Here is a 17,798-nt window from a genome sequence, read left to right on the forward strand (position 1 = left end):
GCATACATATTCTGTTTTGTTACATATATCTGAAAGTTACTGAATACATATTCTGTTTTGTTACATATATCTGAAAGTTACTGAATACATATTCTGTGTTGTTACATATAGTATCTGAAAGTTACTGAATACATATTCTGTTTTGTTACATATATCTGAAAGTTACTGCATAAGAATTCTGTTTTGTTACATATATCTGAAAGTTACTGAATACATATTCTGTTTTGTTACATATATCTGAAAGTTACTGAATACATATTCTGTTTTGTTACATATATCTGAAAGTTACTGCATAAGAATTCTGTTTTGTTACATATATCTGAAAGTTACTGAATACATATTCTGTGTTGTTACATATATCTGAAAGTTACTGCATAAGAATTCTGTTTTGTTACATATATCTGAAAGTTACTGAATACATATTCTGTTTTGTTACATATATCTGAAAGTTACTGAATACATATTCTGTTTTGTTACATATATCTGAAAGTTACTGAATACATATTCTGTGTTGTTACATATATCTGAAAGTTACTGAATATATATTCTGTGTTGTTACATATATCTGAAAGTTACTGAATACATATTCTGTTTTGTTACATATATCTGAAAGTTACTGAATACATATTGTGTTGTTACATATATCTGAAAGTTACTGAATACATATTCTGTGTTGTTACATATATCTGAAAGTTACTGAATACATATTCTGTCTTGTTACATATATCTGAAAGTTACTGAATATATATTCTGTTTTGTTACATATATCTGAAAGTTACTGAATACATATTCTGTTTTGTTACATATATCTGAAAGTTACTGAATACATATTCTGTTTTGTTACATATATATGAAAGTTACTGAATATACATTCTGTTTTGTTACATATATCTGAAAGTTACTGCATACATATTCTGTTTTGTTACATATATCTGAAAGTTACTGAATACATATTCTGTTGTGTTACATATATCTGAAAGTTACTGAATACATATTCTGTTGTGTTACATATATCTGAAAGTTACTGAAAACATATTCTGTTTTGTTACATATATCTGAAAGTTACTGAATACATATTCTGTTTTGTTACATATATCTGAAAGTTACTGAATACATATTCTGTTGTGTTACATATATCTGAAAGTTACTGAATACATATTCTGTTGTGTTACATATATCTGAAAGTTACTGAATACATATTCTGTTTTGTTACATATATCTGAAAGTTACTGAATACATATTCTGTTTTGTTACATATATCTGAAAGTTACTGAATACATATTCTGTTTTGTTACATATATCTGAAAGTTACTGAATACATATTCTGTTTTGTTACATATATCTGAAAGTTACTGAATACATATTCTGTTTTGTTACATATATCTGAAAGTTACTGAATACATATTCTGTTTTGTTACATATATCTGAAAGTTACTGCATAAGAATTCTGTTTTGTTAACTATATCTAAGTTACAACTGAAAGCTCTTATTTTTGCCCCAAAGAGTGAATAAATGCTATAATGCAATTTAAAATGCAGTTTCTACTGTTTCTATCAAATTGCAACCCCCCTCCCCCAAGATCAGGTGGAGGGGTCCTCAGGGTAGATCAAAAATACGCAGGGGGTCCAGGACCCCAAAAAGGTGGAGAACCACTGCTCTAGAACATTGCTGTGTTTTGAATGGGGAGTGTTTTGTTAGTTGTGAGTTTCTGTTTACTGTTTGAAGTTGTGTGTACATTGTTGTTATCCTGTATGTGTATTTTTTGCAATTAAAAAAATATTGAAAAAACCCCCCAGTAAAACAAAGAAAAGAAGTAGTGTTCAGTAATATTTGGCACACACCGGTACAGAACTACACGTAGCTTTAGGTTGAGGGGTGTGATGATTTGGCAGGGGGGAACTGGCGTGTCACTGGCTGAGAGGAGGCGGAGCAGTTTGTCTACGCCCTTACAAAAAATAGTCTGCTTCAAGTTTATCTTACCAAGCAAACTTCAAGTAAAGTTGAAGTATATGTACTAGCAGTATACTTGTAAGTACACTTAATAGATTTTGGTTAGTATATCTCTGATTAGTACTTAGAAAGTAAAGTGAAAGTACTCTCAGTGATCTTTAGTTTAAATAAGCATACTAATAGCAGAGGGGAATGCTGGAAGCTGTGCTGGAAGCTGGGGAGAGTCTGCAGCGGGGTTGGGAACACCGGGAGCTGTGAGGGGGAGTCTGCAGCGGGTTTGGGAACACCGGGAGCTGTGAGGGGGAGTCTGCAGCGGGGTTGGGAACACCGGGAGCTGTGAGGGGGAGTCTGCAGCGGGTTTGGGAACACCGGGAGCTGTGAGGGGGAGTCTGCAGCGGGTTTGGGAACACCGGGAGCTGTGAGGGGGAGTCTGCAGCGGGTTTGGGAACACCGGGAGCTGTGAGGGGGAGTCTGCAGCGGGTTTGGGAACACCGGGAGCTGTGAGGGGGAGTCTGCAGCGGGTTTGGGAACACCGGGAGCTGTGAGGGGGAGTCTGCAGCGGGGTTGGGAACACCGAGAGCTGTGAGGGGGAGTCTGCAGCGGGGTTGGGAACACCGAGAGCTGTGAGGGGGAGTCTGCAGCGGGGTTGGGAACACCGGGAGCTGTGATACAGCAGAAAGGGTCCCCGTCAGCAAGCAGCCTTTCTGCTGACTTGCCCAGCCGACGCTGTGTTGTTCCACTTGCACCGGGACCGAGTGCAGCGGGGGTAATCTTACAGGCCATAACGAGGGAGTGGACTCGGCCTGTGTGAGACCTGCAGAGAGGCCAACGCAGACCGGCCGCCTGTCTGTGCCTGCACAGGTATGTGGCCCCAGGCTGTCTGGCTGGGAAGGACTGCAGAGAAACGGTCTCGCTCAACTGTGCACTGAAACCTCTTCATACCAGTCATCCATCAGATCTGCACCCCAAGTAAAGACCGCCCCATCTTCCTGTACCCACAATCAACCTTTAAACAGTTCCCACAGTTTCACCTTTTGCTCAACAAGTTGCCAAATTCATTTTGCCTTAAAAATGTGCGCAAGGTTTTTTTCAAATGAACTATATCACTGAGTGAAAATCAGCAAACCTCCCCCAACTACCGACAACTGCACCACTTAAAATATTCACACCGCCCATCCCGCTCTCAGGGGGGAGGGGATGCTGGAGCCTATCCCAGCAGTCACTGGGCGGCAGGCGGGGGGAAACACCCTGGACAGGCCGCCAGGCCACCACAGATACCCTGGACTACCTAGTGCTAAACGACTGCAGACGTGGTGGCCTAGCGTGGTGGACTGACTCTACGAATTCAATTGCACTATGAATTAACATTCGTCACTCGTGTGCTTCCCCTCACTACATGCACTCCAGCAAAGGCCAAAAGTCACCAAACCTGTTTCAAATGAATGCTCCACCTAAGGCGCTCCGTCACAACAACAAACAAAGGGTCTCCCGGCTGGCTTTACCTTGGGCACATACGCCAAGGCTGAACAGATGTTTAAAAAACCTGCGTCATGTTAAAGGAATGTGGCACTGGTAGCCATCCACCCATCCATCCATTCATCCATCCATCCACCCATCCATCCATCCATTCATCCACCCATCCATCCATCCATCCATCCACCCATCCATCCATCCATTCATCCACCCATCCATCCATCCATTCATCCACCCATCCATCCATCCATCCATCCATCCATCCATCCATCCACCCATCCATCCATCCATTCATCCACCCATCCATCCATCCATCCATCCATTCATCCACCCATCCATCCATCCATCCATCCATTCATCCACCCATCCATCCATCCATCCATCCATCCATCCACCCATCCATCCATCCATCCATCCATTCATCCACCCATCCATTCATCCATCCATCCATCCATCCGTCCATCCATCCATCCATCCGAACCGCTTATCCTGCTCTCAGGGTCGTGAGGATGCTGCAGCCTATCCCAGCAGTCACTGGGCGGCAGGCGGGGAGACACACTGGGCAGGCTGCCAGGCCATCACACACACACACACACACACACACACACACACACACACACACACACACACACACACACACACACACACACACACACACACACACCTAGGGGCATTGTAGTACGGCCGAGTCACCTGACCTACAGGTCTTTGGACTGTGGGAGGAAACCGGAGCCCCCGGAGGAAACCCACCCAGACACGGGGAGATCATGCAAACTCCACACAGAGGACGACCCGGGACCACCCCCAAGGTTGGACTACCCCGGGGCTCGAACCCAGGACCTTCTTGCTGTGAGGCGACCGCGCTAACCACTGCACCACCTGGAATTGTTATGTGATGGTGAAACCGTATTTAAAACCCTTCATATCACCTCCAACCCTTTACAAGGCCACCGGCCTGTCTCGCCACATGACGGCTGAACTGCTCCACAAACTGCCAGGCTGAATCATGAAGGACTAGCCGGCACATCGGTACAAGCAGGATATAGTTTGGCTTTGGGATCCAAGAATCCCAACACTCGGGTGGTGGAATTACCTTTCCAGTACAGTAAAAACAGTGGTATGGTTTGTCTACAGCACCCAGTGGGTTTGGAGCTGCGGTTACAGCTGGACTGGGCCATGTAACTGGACTACCGTCGTTGTGCCAGTACACAAATCCACTTTGTCCAACATCATGTAAAGGCAGTGACTCGCTGTCCTCCCGTGAACTGCCGAAACCCTGAAACCCGGACATGTCCTGCGGGGCGACAAGGTTGACCCGGATGGTTCAAGACAAGAACAGTTTTCCTCTTTATTGAAGTTTCATAACAGACGAGTCCAGTAAAGGTTCTGTGTCCATCCATACACCGACAACACACATTCAGCAAATCCTGAACCTGTGGACTGTTTGGCACCGTGGAGGTTTACATCCGGCTATTAGGTGACAAAACTCCCAGAATTCACATCACAAAGCATTTCACAAGGGGGTTTCAAGACGGGGGAAGAGTCACTCGTCCATCACACCGCTCAGCAAACGTGATATGAAGAACATGTCGGACATGGCCGCTTCCTGCCAAAACCAGCTGTTTCTAAGTCCCATGACACGCCAATATAAATCAAACATGATTACTCGATGTGGGGAATGCTGAGGTCTTCTGCCTCTTGGTGGTCCTGATGAGTAAAGAAACAGTGTGAGGACTTTCTACAAAGTGCCAGCATGTGAACACGTTGTGTTGCGTTTCTGCAGCAACGACGAGAGAAGCTGAGGAGGAGTTCCTCTGGAGACAAACCCAGAAGCTTCCATCAGTGGCTCAGTGGAGGAGCCATGAAGTGCCGCCTATGGCCGGGAGTCTCATATCACACACACACACACACACACACACACACACACACACACACACACACACACACAGTATTCTGGGTAAAAACATGTGAACAATGGCGTATGAAACAACATTCTCGGGTAATGGCTTTTCAATTAAAAATATTATGGGACATTTGACAGCATGGCTCAGTCAGACTGGGGGGACTGGGTTCAGTACAGCTTCACTTAGACTGGGAGGACTGGTTTCATTACAGGTCCAGTCAGATTGGGAGGACTGGTTTCATTACAGGTCCAGTCAGACTGGGAGGACTGGTTTCATTACAGGTCCAGTCAGACTGGGAGGGCTGGGTTCGGTGCAGGTCCAGTCAGACTGGGAGGACTGGGTTCGGCGCAGGTCCAGTCAGACTGGGAGGACTGGGTTTGGTACAGGCTGTGAAGCGGACTGTGGTGTCTCTGGGGTAAAATCCCTGAAGAACTCCATCGACCACCACGTCTGGGAGATCTGGGACATAAAGAAAACAGGATATCAACCAACTCTCCCATGTTAAACACATGTATTTACACATGTAGTATGCATGTACTTCATACAGCACTCTGTTATCATGTCTTTATGTAATAGTAACTTGGATAACCGGATGAAAAAGACCACGTAGAACCGTTTTGTTCAAGTACTCCATGCAGGTATCTCCTCATACTTGGAACAGAGAATGAAAACGTGTTCTGTGTACGTCTGTGTTGGTAAAGCGCTCTCTAACAGCGGTCTGGAGGTCAGGTGACGCGTTCCATCTTACTTTAACCACCGCCGGTATACTTCGGTAACAGTATTTCAAGTACACAGTGAAGCTACGGACTCTGAATGGAAACCTTGTCTTCTTTTGGACCTACCTGACGTCCCGTCTGAGATGTACGGGTCTGCAAAATATCCCATCACGCGCTGATGTGGTGACTGATACCTGGAGACAACAGGAAAGCACCAAGCAGAGAGGAAGACAGAAGTACTTTAGTGCTCTTCTGGGAGACGTCTGTTTAGGTCCGTCCCGGTCTCTGCTCCCCCCCCTCTACTGATCTGGGGAGGGCTGCAGACTACCACATGTCTCCTCCCATACATGTGGAGCATCCAGCCGCTTCTTTTCACCTGACAGTGAGGAGTTTCACCAGGGGGAGGTAGCACGTGGGAGGATCACGCTATTCCTCCCCAGTTCTCCCTCCCCCCCCGAATAGGCTCCCCAACCGACCAGAGGAGGCGCTAGTGCAACATCCAGGACACATACCCACATCCGGCTTCCCACCCGCAGACACGGCCAATTGTGTCTGTAGGGACGCCCGACCAAGCTGGAGGTAACGCGGGGATTTAAACCGGGATCCCCCAAATCAAGTGGTTCTCAATCAGGTCCTCAGGTGTGGTTTTCTTCTCTGTCATGTTAGGTTCATTATATTCATCTGTTGTGTCAGGTCTAAAAACCGATTAGACATGTGACAAAAAAAACCCCAACACAGAGCCAATCTGAGGACCTGATTGAGAACCACTGGCCTAATCCTTTCTCTAAACAAACTGAATGAACTGAACACATAAACCGATAGCATTACCCCCATATCAAAAATGCCATGATAAATTAAACTTCTAATACCAATCTGGTCTAAACTGAGCAGAGGTTGCTCCTGGTGCAGAAAAGTAAAGGTCTGTGTATTTCCTCCACCCATGTAGTAAACCAGCTCATGTCTTTAACTGGTTTAATCTACCAAGCTGAAGAGTGCCCGCTGGTTTAGTACATGGGTGAAGCAAATACACAGTTCAGACCTGGTTTCTGGACCTGGTTTTGCTGTCTCTGCTGAACCTCAGCTCATGTTTTCCCTCTCTGCATGGAGCCAACAGCGACACGGCACCATGTGGAGTCCTTCCGTTTTCTGCTCCCGTTACCATATCGATAAGCGACCCAAACGTAGATGACGACAACCCAAACTCAGAACAAGTCTTCATGACGTCACACCAACATGACCCACCCGGCTCAGCCTGCCAGAGCCACAAACCAAATGATGCGGACATTGTACCCTGTACCCACACAGTATGGAAGGCCGTTTCCGCCACATTAAAAGAAAAAAAGTTTGCTTAATTGCGACCTTATTTCTCACAGTCGAGCCTTTATTCAAAGTCAGAATTATGAGAAATAAAGTCACAACTGCAAGAAATAAAGTCACAACTGCAAGAAATAAAAGTCACAACTGCAAGAAATAAAGTCACAACTGCAAGAAATAAAGTCACAACTTAAAGAAATAAAGTCACAACTGCAGGAAATAAAGTCACAATTGCAAGAAATAAAGTCACAGCTGCAAGAAATAAAGTCACAACTGCAAGAAATAAAGTCACAACTGCAAGAAATAAGTCACAATTGCAAGAAATAAAGTCACAACTGCAAGAAATAAAAGTCACAATTGCAAGAAATAAAGTCACAACTGCAAGAAATAAAAGTCACAATTGCAAGAAATAAAGTCACAACTGTAAGAAATAAAGTCACAACTGCAAGAAATAAAGTCACAACTGCAAGAAATAAAGTCACAACTGCAAGAAATAAAGTCACAACTGCAAGAAATAAAAGTCACAACTGCAAGAAATAAAGTCACAACTGCAAGAAATAAAGTCACAACTTAAAGAAATAAAGTCACAACTGCAGGAAATAAAGTCACAATTGCAAGAAATAAAGTCACAACTGCAAGAAATAAAGTCACAACTGCAAGAAATAAAGTCACAACTGCAAGAAATAAGTCACAATTGCAAGAAATAAAGTCACAACTGCAAGAAATAAAAGTCACAATTGCAAGAAATAAAGTCACAACTGCAAGAAATAAAAGTCACAATTGCAAGAAATAAAGTCACAACTGTAAGAAATAAAGTCACAACTGCAAGAAATAAAGTCACAACTGCAAGAAATAAAGTTACAACTGCAAGAAATAAAGTCACAATTGCAAAAAAAAATAAAGTCACAACTGTAAGAAATAAAGTCAGATTGTAAGAAATAAAGTCACAACTGCAAGAAATAAAGTCACAACTGCAAGAAATAAAGTCACAACTGCAAGAAATAAAGTCACAACTGCAAGAAATAAAGTCACAATTAAGAAAATTTGCTTTTATTAATGTGGCGGAAATGAGTTTCCATACACACGGAGTACCTGATCTGAGGGAAACAGCTTCGGGCTGTTACTGGGAAACATCTCACCTGTAATTCTGACTCTCCAAATCATCCAACGATCTGAAAACAAAAAACAGAAAAGAAAAAGAACTGATGAATATCAGACAGATAAATAAATAAAACACAGATAAATAGGCACATTTTAACACGTGATGTCAACACTGCTACAACAGCCACGCTTCTTTTAACCCAGATCCATCCATTATCCAGACCACTTATCCTGCTCTCAGGGTGGCGGGGATGCTGGAGCCTATCCCAGCAGTCATTAGGCGGCAGGCGGGCAGACACCCTGGACAGGCCGACAGTCCATCACAGGGCCCATACACACACACACATTCACACACACACACACACACATTCACACCTAGGGACAATTCAGTACGGCCGATTCACCTGACCTACATGTCTTTGGACTGTGGGAGGAAACCGGAGCACCAGGAGGAAACCCACACAGACACGGGGTGAACATGTAAACTCCACACAGAGGACGACCCGGGACGACCCACAAGGTTGGACTACCCCGGGGCTGGAACCCAGGACCCTTAGGCGGCCACGTTAACCACTATGCCACCATACCACATAAACCCAGATAACATCGCAGAGGACACCTTTCTGTCCCAGTTACCCATTTAACTCATACTGGTGTGTGTGTGTGTGTGAGAGAGCGAGCCAATTAGAAAAGCCGAAACGCCATCAGACTTCAGCCTCTCACTCTTCAAGACGATCAGAGGAAATGTTCATTGATGGTTCTTCACCTCCACAGCCGGAGACAGCTGGAGACAGAGGCTGTGAACAAGTTAAAGAGGACTTACTCCAGGCTGCTGATCTTGCTGTGGAAGTGTCTGACATGGAGGAAGTCCAGCAGAACCTGCGGCACCTCCTCATTCTGGTCCAGGACCTCCTGCCAAAACAGACCAAAGCCACCATTGAAAACAGATCGTCACACTGATGGAGGAAAGCCGACTCAAGTCAGCCAACATGTCTGCATTCGGGTTTCCCGTGTCTGCTGTAAACCATACTGTACATGTGTATATGACATCAAAAACTGTGAAACGGGAGTGAGTCGCCTTTCAGTCATTATGAAGAACCTGCCGTACCGTTCCTCCAGATGTGGAGACACAACAACAAACTGAGCACAAGAGAACAAAATCATTTCTTCTGGTTTATTTCAGTCAACATTTACATGCCTGTGTCTTACAGGCTGTTTTACTGCTGTGTGGCTTTTGTACTGACATATCCATTTCTCATTTCCCAATAAATTATTATTTTTTTCCTTTTGTACCCCCCCCCCTTTTCTCCCCAATTGTGTGCAACCAATTACTCCACTTTTCCGAGCCATCCCGGTCACTGCTACACCCCCTCTGCTGATCCGGGGAGGGCTGCAGACTACCACATGCCTCCTCCCATACACGTGGAGTCACCAGCCACTTCTTTTCACCTGACAGTGAGGAGTTTCACCAGGGGGACGTAGCACGTGGGAGGATCACGCTATTCCCCCCAGTTCCCCCTCCCCCCATGAACAGGTGCCCTGACCGACCAGATGAGGCGCTAGTGCAGCGACCAGGACACATACCCACATCCAGCTTCCCACCTGCAGACACGGCCAATTGTGTCTGTAGGGATGCTGGAGGTAACACCAGGATTCGAACCGGCGAGCCCCATGTTAGGCAACAGAATAGATCGCTACGCTACCCAGACGCGTAAAATGTCATTAAAAAAAAAAACATGAACTGTTATTTATGGGCGCGTCTAGCATGTAATCTATGTATTCTTTTAACAATAAAGGCAGAATAAGAAATGTATGAATAAATTAACTTTTGATGGAGGATGTGCTGGTGCTCAACTCCGCCTAATGACACGTGAGATGCTATGTGGCAGTACTGAGACCCAGACTGCCCCAGCCCGATCGAACCCCTGTTTATTACCCATGTAAAAAGTCAGCTCCTCTGACAGCCGTGGTATAGTTCAGGACCAAGTCATTGCTTTCCGAGTCACAAACGAGTCTCAAGTCTTGTCACTCAAGTCTCAAGTCAAGACTGACAAGTCCCGAGTCCTAAACTTTGAGTTTCAAGTCCTATGCGCTCCTCATCAAACTTACTGCCATTTAAAACTTAACTGATTCATATTTAATATACTGAATTTATGCAAATCATGAACGCTTTTTAAATTGTGTCTTTATTTGGGGCTCATAAGAGTGGACAAGTGGAGCTGATCTAACTGATCTAACGATTTAGGCCTTACTCCTTCATTCTGGTCTCGCCGGTAAACTGAACACAACGGCCATGTTTGGACTCAAGGATGGATGACTTCCTCGTTAGAAAGACACTGACGGGGCGTCTTGGTGGCGTGGCGGTCTACTTCGTTGCCTACCAACACGGGGATCACCAGTTCGAATCCCTGTGTTACCTCCGGCTTGGTCGGGCGTCCTACAGACACAGTTGATCGTATCTGCGGGTGGGAAGCCGGGTGTGTGTGCGTCCTGGTCGCTGCACTAGCGAGCCATGTCGTTCCCCTCCCTCCCTCCAAAGAGGTCAGATGTCAGATTTGTCCCCGTCTTTGCTCAAGGGCACATGGGCCTGGTCAGGTACTGGTTGCCATAGTGACACAAACCATTCTGAAGCCTCACCTGGACGTAGTCCTCCAGGTCCTGTCTCCTCTGCTCCTCGGGTTTGATCCTCAGGTGAGGGCTCCGCTTGCTGGGGAAGTCCGGAGTCGACACAATCTTCCTGAGCTGGCGAGAAAACAAAACAAACCTGACAGAATGAGGACGAGTCCCCTGCAGGCCTCGAATACACAGATGTTCTATGACTGACAATTTGCTAATAATGAATTGTCAGTCACAATAATGACTGACACAGCTATCCACCAATCAGTGCTTAGTCTTCACTTAGCGGCACGGGGGCCCAGTGGTCAGCACTGTTGCCTCACAGCAAGAAGGTCCTGGGTTCGAACACCAGGCCGTCCCACGTTCTTTCTGCGTGGAGTTTGCATGTTCTCCCCGTGTCTGCGTGGGTTTCCTCCCACCATCAAAAAGACATGCATGCTAGGGTTAATACTCCTGCCTGTGCCCCTGAGCAAGGCAGTGGAAAGAAGAAGTGGAGCTGATCCCCGGGTGCAGGATGGGTTACATCAGAGCACATGGCAGTGTAACCAAATCACTGTACAATGACAAAAATAAAGCGGCTTTCTTTCTTTCTCGTCAGCCTCCGCCTCCTCCGACATCAGAGATTCTATTGGTTGTTGAACGCCATCCTGCGATCGCCGCTCACTTGCAGATGGTGAGAAACCCATCTTTTCATGCAATAACGAGATGTACAACGTTATCCAACATGTTGGAACAGGACACGTTGCTAACCAGAGCACATACAGACGACAGGTGTTGTGCGCCTACCTTCCTGTGGAGGTCCTGGAATTTGCCGTGGCTTCTCAACACATAATGTTGTCTTCCATTGTATAAGACCTCCACCTTGTAGAGCTGCAGAGGAGAAGGAGGGAGGGGGAGAGAGGAGAGCAGATATACCGTAAAATGAGCTACTTTGAATTCTCTAATTATGATGAAACAAGGTTTGCTGGGCGTCTGGGTGGTGTGGCGGTCTATTCCGTTGCCTACCAACACGGGGATCACCGGTTCGAATCCCTGGGTTACCGCTGGCTTGGTTGGGCGTTGACTACAGACACAATTGGCTGTGTCTGGGAAGCCGGACGTGGGTATGTGTCCTGGTCGCTGCACTAGCGCCTCCTCTGGTCAGTTGGGGCGCCTGTTCAGGGGGGAGGGGGAACTGGGGGGGAATAGCGTGATCCTCCCACGTGCTACGTCCCCCTGGTGAAACTCCTCACTGTCAGGTGAAAAGAAGTGGCTGGTGACACCACATGTATGGGAGGAGGCATGTGGTAGTCTGCAGCACCTCCCCGGATCAGCAGAGGAGGTGGAGCAGCGACCGGGACGGCTCAGAAGAGTGGGGTAATTGGCCAAGTACAACTGGGGAGAATAAGGGGGGGGGTTAAAAAAACCCCAGAAACCCCCCCCCCCCAATGCTTTAACAGATGCAGAACAGATGGAATATAAAGAAAAAGGATGAAGGCGATTTTGCTGTCATTCTCCTATTCAGCCACTAGAGGAACCACTGATTACATGAATAACCGTGGGCCAACTTGGCAGGTCAGGATTATTCCTTTGTTTTAATATTTTTTCTTCCTCTCCTGGCTGGAACCTTTGCTTCGTTTTATCCTATACTCTTCATTTGTCTTTCCTTTTTTTACTGAGAGCAAGGCAGACGTGACGGACGTGCAGAAAAACAAAACAAAACAAAACATGTCTTTCCATTTTTCAGAGAACGTACAAACCCCATCCTCCCAAATCCTGGGTAGCGCATCCCAGTCTGAGAAAAATACATAAATATTAACGACGGCGATGATAATAATAATAATAATAATAATAATAATAAACAAATAAGTAAATATTTAAACAAGAGGAAAAGGAAGTGGAGTTCGTTTCCGAGTGAGTTTCCTATAGAACTAAATGAAGTGGTCATGTTGGACGGAGCGTCATCAGGCAACACTCGTCAGGGAGGGGTTTTAGTCTGCTGAGGTAAGACATGACTGGGTGTCAAGTGCAGTAAGTCTTGACACTTTTTGGTCCAGTTCTGGAGACCCTTGCTGAATTCTCTGAAAACTCCGGCCACACAAAACTTGAAGCCAACTCTCTACTTCAGCAAATAGAAACGGACAAAAAAACCCAGTGCTTCTTCCTTTCACGTTCAGCAAATTGCTGTAAATGAGCGACTGCACCTCTAAGGCCTTGCAGTCCTCCATCATATCAGGTACAGAAGGCACTGATCTCACTGAGCGTCTTCGGGAGAGCGACAGTACGTCCAGGCACACAGAAAACGGCTTTGATCTGATGAAGAAACATGGAGCTCTGAGCTGGGTCGTCACGGAGTCTTGGAAGAGGAACTTGCCAGCTAGACTGGGAGATACGCAGGTGGAATCCACCGTGGGTGAAACAGCACGTGTACAGGACAACTCAGACCTGGAAAATATGTGGAGTGATACACTCGTCAGGCAGATCATGGAACTGAACACCCGTTTTAAGGTGGACACGTACGGGTTTATGAGAGCCGCTGCTGCTTGCTGGCCTTGGTCCAACGCCTTTGGTGACAAGGCAGTTTTCCATCTGATAAAAACATATCAGGGTATCAATGATGACATAAAGACTGAACCGTTTGTCCCTGCTCTGCTTTGAAAGAGAACTAACTGACTCATTGACTTGTGGATTGTCACCTTGTCGTGGTGGAGAAGCTCGCATGCTCCTGAGATCCCGAGAGCATTGCCATCTGGAGCAATGCTCTTGGTGGTGTCACCCATGGCGGTAAAGTCAAGAGGGAGGTCCCTGACAAGAAGCAATCCAACCAAGACCTCAACAATCCAACCAAGACCTCAACAGTGCAACAGCGTCCTCCATAAAGGGAATGTGCTTCTTAGCAAATGTGCTCAGTACGACTTCACCATCACTAACACTTTTCGCCAGAAAAACAACCCCGCCCCCTTTTCTCCCCGATTGTACTTGGCCAATTACCCCACTCTTCCGAGCTGTCCCGGTCTCTGCTCCACCCCCTCTGCTGATCCAGGGAGGGCTGCAGTCTACCACATGTCTCTTCCAATACATGTGCAGTCACCAGCCAATTCTTTTCAGCTGACAGTGGAGTTCCACCAGGGGGACGTAGTGCGTGGGAGGATCACGCTATTCCCCCCAGCTCCTCCTCCCCCCGAACAGGCGAAAGTGCCACCCAGCAATGACTTCAAGTCTCTCTTGGGGAAACCTCCAACAGGAATATCCTGATGAGATTGAGAAGCACTGGAGCCGAAATCCACAATCCTCAACACCTGCAAAACTATCCTTCGATAGAAGTCCGGAAAACACCAGGACTGGTTTGATGAGAACGCCACAGTGAAAGAACAGCTTATCTGCAAGAAAAGGAAAGCCTTTCGTGCCTGTCAAAATGATGTAACCTCCAAAGATAAAAGAGTGACCCACTCCAGAGCCAAGGCGGACATTCAGAGATGGGCGAGGGAGCTTAAGAACTCTCGGTGGACAGAAAAGGCTCTGAAAATCCAGCTACTGGCAGACTCGGGTGACACCAGAGGCTTTTCCAGGACTGCTAAGGCTGTCTATGCTCCAAGCAACCATGGCTTAAACCCCCTGTGCTCAAATGACGGGCAGGAGCTGCTGAAGGACAACAAGTCCATTAATGCCCAATGGAAGGAGCACTTCCAGGAATTCCTCAACCGCAACAGCACAGCTGAACCAGACATTGCAGGCCACATTCCCCAGAGTCGCATCAGAGAAGAAACAGGAACCTCCCACCATGACAGAGGTTCAAGATGCCGTCAGGGGCCTTAAGAACAGCAAGCATGCCAGTCCAGATGGGATCCCAGCTGAGATCTTAAAGTAAGGTGGATCACAGCTCCTGTACCACATCCACGCCCTTCTCCTCAAGGTCTGGGAAAAGTAGAACTTCCCTCAGAGCTCAGGGGCATCTCACTCCTGTCAACACCAGGCAAAGTCCTCGCTCACGTCCGCACAACCCTACTGCTACCACTGGCTGAGGAAGTATTCCCAGAATCTCAGTGTGGCTTCCACCCATCCAGAGGTAAAGCAGACATGATATTTACAGCACGCCAACGCCAGGAAAAATGCCGTGAACAAAGGCAGCCTTTGTACATGGCTTTCTTAGACCGGACAAAGGCCTTTGGCTCAGTAAACCACCAGGCTCTGTAGACCACCACGGCCCCTGCCTGGAGCTGTGCCCGAGGAGGAAACGCCAAGGGCGGTCCGACAGGACGTGGAAGCGTGGACGGGCTAAGCTAACTGCTAGCCCACGCAGCTCGCAGTTCCGACTGTCATCCTGGCTGGCGTTCGTTCCCTTGCACAAGGATTTTTTTGTTTAGTGTGGATATGTGTGCTAGTTTGGATATGTGTGCTAGTTTGGATATGTGTGCTAGTTTGGATATGTGTGCTAGTTTGGATATGTGTGTTAGTTTGGATATGTGTGCTAGTTTGGACATGTGTGCTAGTTTGGATATGTGTGTTAGTTTGGATATGTGTGTTAGTTTGGATATGTGTGTTAGTGTGGATATGTGTGCTAGTTTGGATATGTGTGCTAGTTTGGATATGTGTGCTAGTTTGGATATGTGTGCTAGTTTGGATATGTGTGTTAGTGTGGATATGTGTGCTAGTTTGGATATGTGTGCTAGTTTGGATATGTGTGCTAGTTTGGATATGTGTGCTAGTTTGGATATGTGTGTTAGTTTGGATATGTGTGTTAGTGTGGATATGTGTGCTAGTTTGGATATGTGTGCTAGTTTGGACATGTGTGTTAGTTTGGATATGTGTGCTAGTTTGGACATGTGTGTTAGTTTGGATATGTGTGCTAGTTTGGATATGTGTGTTAGTTTGGATATGTGTGCTAGTTTGGATATGTGTGCTAGTTTGGACATGTGTGTTAGTTTGGATATGTGTGCTAGTTTGGACATGTGTGTTAGTTTGGATATGTGTGCTCTTGTAGTTTTTGGGTGTGTTTTCGTCTTTGTGCTGTGCTGCTGTGGGTTGGGGTAAACGACATCGTTTCATTTCATGTGCACAAGTACGTGAAGTGAAAGGACAAAGTTCCCGATCCCTGAAGAAGCAGAAACCTTGTATGAGTGAGCCGTGGGGCCCTCAGCCAGGTATGGGTGTAATCGCCCATGTCGGCTAACGTAAGTGCTTCAGAGCCTAGTAAGGATGGCTGACAGGTCTTGGACGGGCTGGGCCCACCTGGTTTTCTCTGTGCCCAGCCACACTGGGATTTCTGCCTACGCCACCCTGACAAAAAATAGTACACTTGAAGGAAACTTCACGCAAAGTTGAAGTTCAAGTAAAGTTCAGGTATATGTACTAGCAGTATACTTCTGTAACCGGGTATTTTCTTGCCCGGTGCGGGATTCGATACCAAGTGTATTGCACCACGAGGCGACGTCACTAACCGCTCGGCTAAAGGGTCAGGCCCGTTAGCTAGCTAGGGGCTAACGTGTCTTATTAGTAGTTTACACATGTAAGTATACTTAAGTATAATTTTGTTTAGTATATCTCTGATAAGTTCTTAAAAAGTAAACTGAAAGTATACTCACTGATTTTTTTTCTTTTAGTTTAAAATGAGTATACTAATAGCACACTTCAATAAACTACTTATTTGTAAGGGTACACACACACACACACACACACACACACACACACACACACAGACAGACACACACAGATACTCACACACACAGAGACACACAGACAGACACACTCACACACACTCACACACAAAGACACACACACACACACAAAGAGACACACACACACACACACACACACAAAGACACACACTCACAGACACAGACACACACACACACACAAAGAGAGAGAGACACACACACACACACACACAAAGACACACACACACAAAGACACACACACAAAGACACACATACACACACACACACTCACAGACACACTCACACACACACACACAAAGAGAGAGACACACACACACACAAAGACACACACACACACACACACAAAGACACACACACTCACAGACACACTCACACACACACACACAAAGAGACACACACACACACACACACACACAAAGAGACACACACACACACACACACACACAAAGAGACACACACACACACACACAAAGAGACACACACACACACACACACAAAGACACACTCACACACAAAGAGACACACACGCGCGCGCGGCGAGTCCGCGACCCAACTGGGAGGACTTGGCGGAGAAGCGCGAGAAAGGCGTAGTGAAGAGGAGTAATGCCCGGCGGAGCCGGTGCGGTGGAAGTGGAGCCTCACCTTTCTCAACTTCCCAGACTCATCCACCTCCCGCTGCAGCGACGGAATCGACACCTGGATCATGGGGAACTGATTCCTGTAATTACGCTAATTAATCCCGGAGACGCGTCAGCGGAATTAAACCTGTTCACAGACGAGTCTGCAAGTTAGACCAGGTCCGTTTCCCCACGCATCACTTGATTTGAGGCGGTGTGTCCGAGTGTGTTCTCCATTAGACAGTCAGTCACCCCGCGGAGCTCCGCCCCCTCACCGACTGTCAGTCAGCCCGCGGAGCTCCGCCCCCCTCACCGACTGCACCTACCAGAGAGCTTTAAAGGTGCAATCCGTAATCCATATCGCAACCAAAAGCCCCCCCCGCCCCCCTCATCACCAAACCACAGCACAGGAAGCTGCTGTCATTCCCAGATTCCCAGATCCTGTAAAGGCGC

General features: G+C 46.6%; 1 protein-coding gene across 1 annotated transcript; it reads right to left on the reverse strand.

Annotated features, from left to right (window-relative positions):
- Window positions 1-5,365: 5,365 nt before the first annotated feature.
- snx22 (sorting nexin 22) lies at window positions 5,366-17,531 on the reverse strand. The gene is made up of 7 exons (XM_056282574.1): window positions 17,371-17,531; window positions 11,861-11,944; window positions 11,096-11,200; window positions 9,282-9,370; window positions 8,497-8,529; window positions 6,170-6,237; window positions 5,366-5,786 (listed from the first exon to the last, which is right to left on the reverse strand). The coding sequence occupies exons 1-7, from the start codon at window positions 17,431-17,433 to the stop codon at window positions 5,650-5,652; spliced, it is 579 nt and encodes a 192-aa protein (XP_056138549.1). The 5' UTR covers window positions 17,434-17,531; the 3' UTR covers window positions 5,366-5,649.
- Window positions 17,532-17,798: the final 267 nt, after the last annotated feature.

This window comes from Lampris incognitus, chromosome 6 (genome assembly GCF_029633865.1).
Source record: "Lampris incognitus isolate fLamInc1 chromosome 6, fLamInc1.hap2, whole genome shotgun sequence".
NCBI classification, from domain to species: domain Eukaryota; kingdom Metazoa; phylum Chordata; class Actinopteri; order Lampriformes; family Lampridae; genus Lampris; species Lampris incognitus.

What these genes read in the sequence shown, in the direction of transcription:
- snx22 (XM_056282574.1), bottom strand. Translation starts at nt 17,433, where the DNA reads ATGATCCAGGTGTCGATTCCGTCGCTGCAGCGGGAGGTGGATGAGTCT. An exon ending in ACCTGGAGGACTACGTCCAG is followed by an intron (nt 9,371 to 11,095) that starts GTGAGGCTTCAG and finishes CTGTTTTGGCAG; the next exon opens with GAGGTCCTGGACCAGAATGA. An exon ending in CATCTCAGACGGGACGTCAG is followed by an intron (nt 5,787 to 6,169) that starts GTAGGTCCAAAA and finishes TTTATGTCCCAG; the next exon opens with ATCTCCCAGACGTGGTGGTC.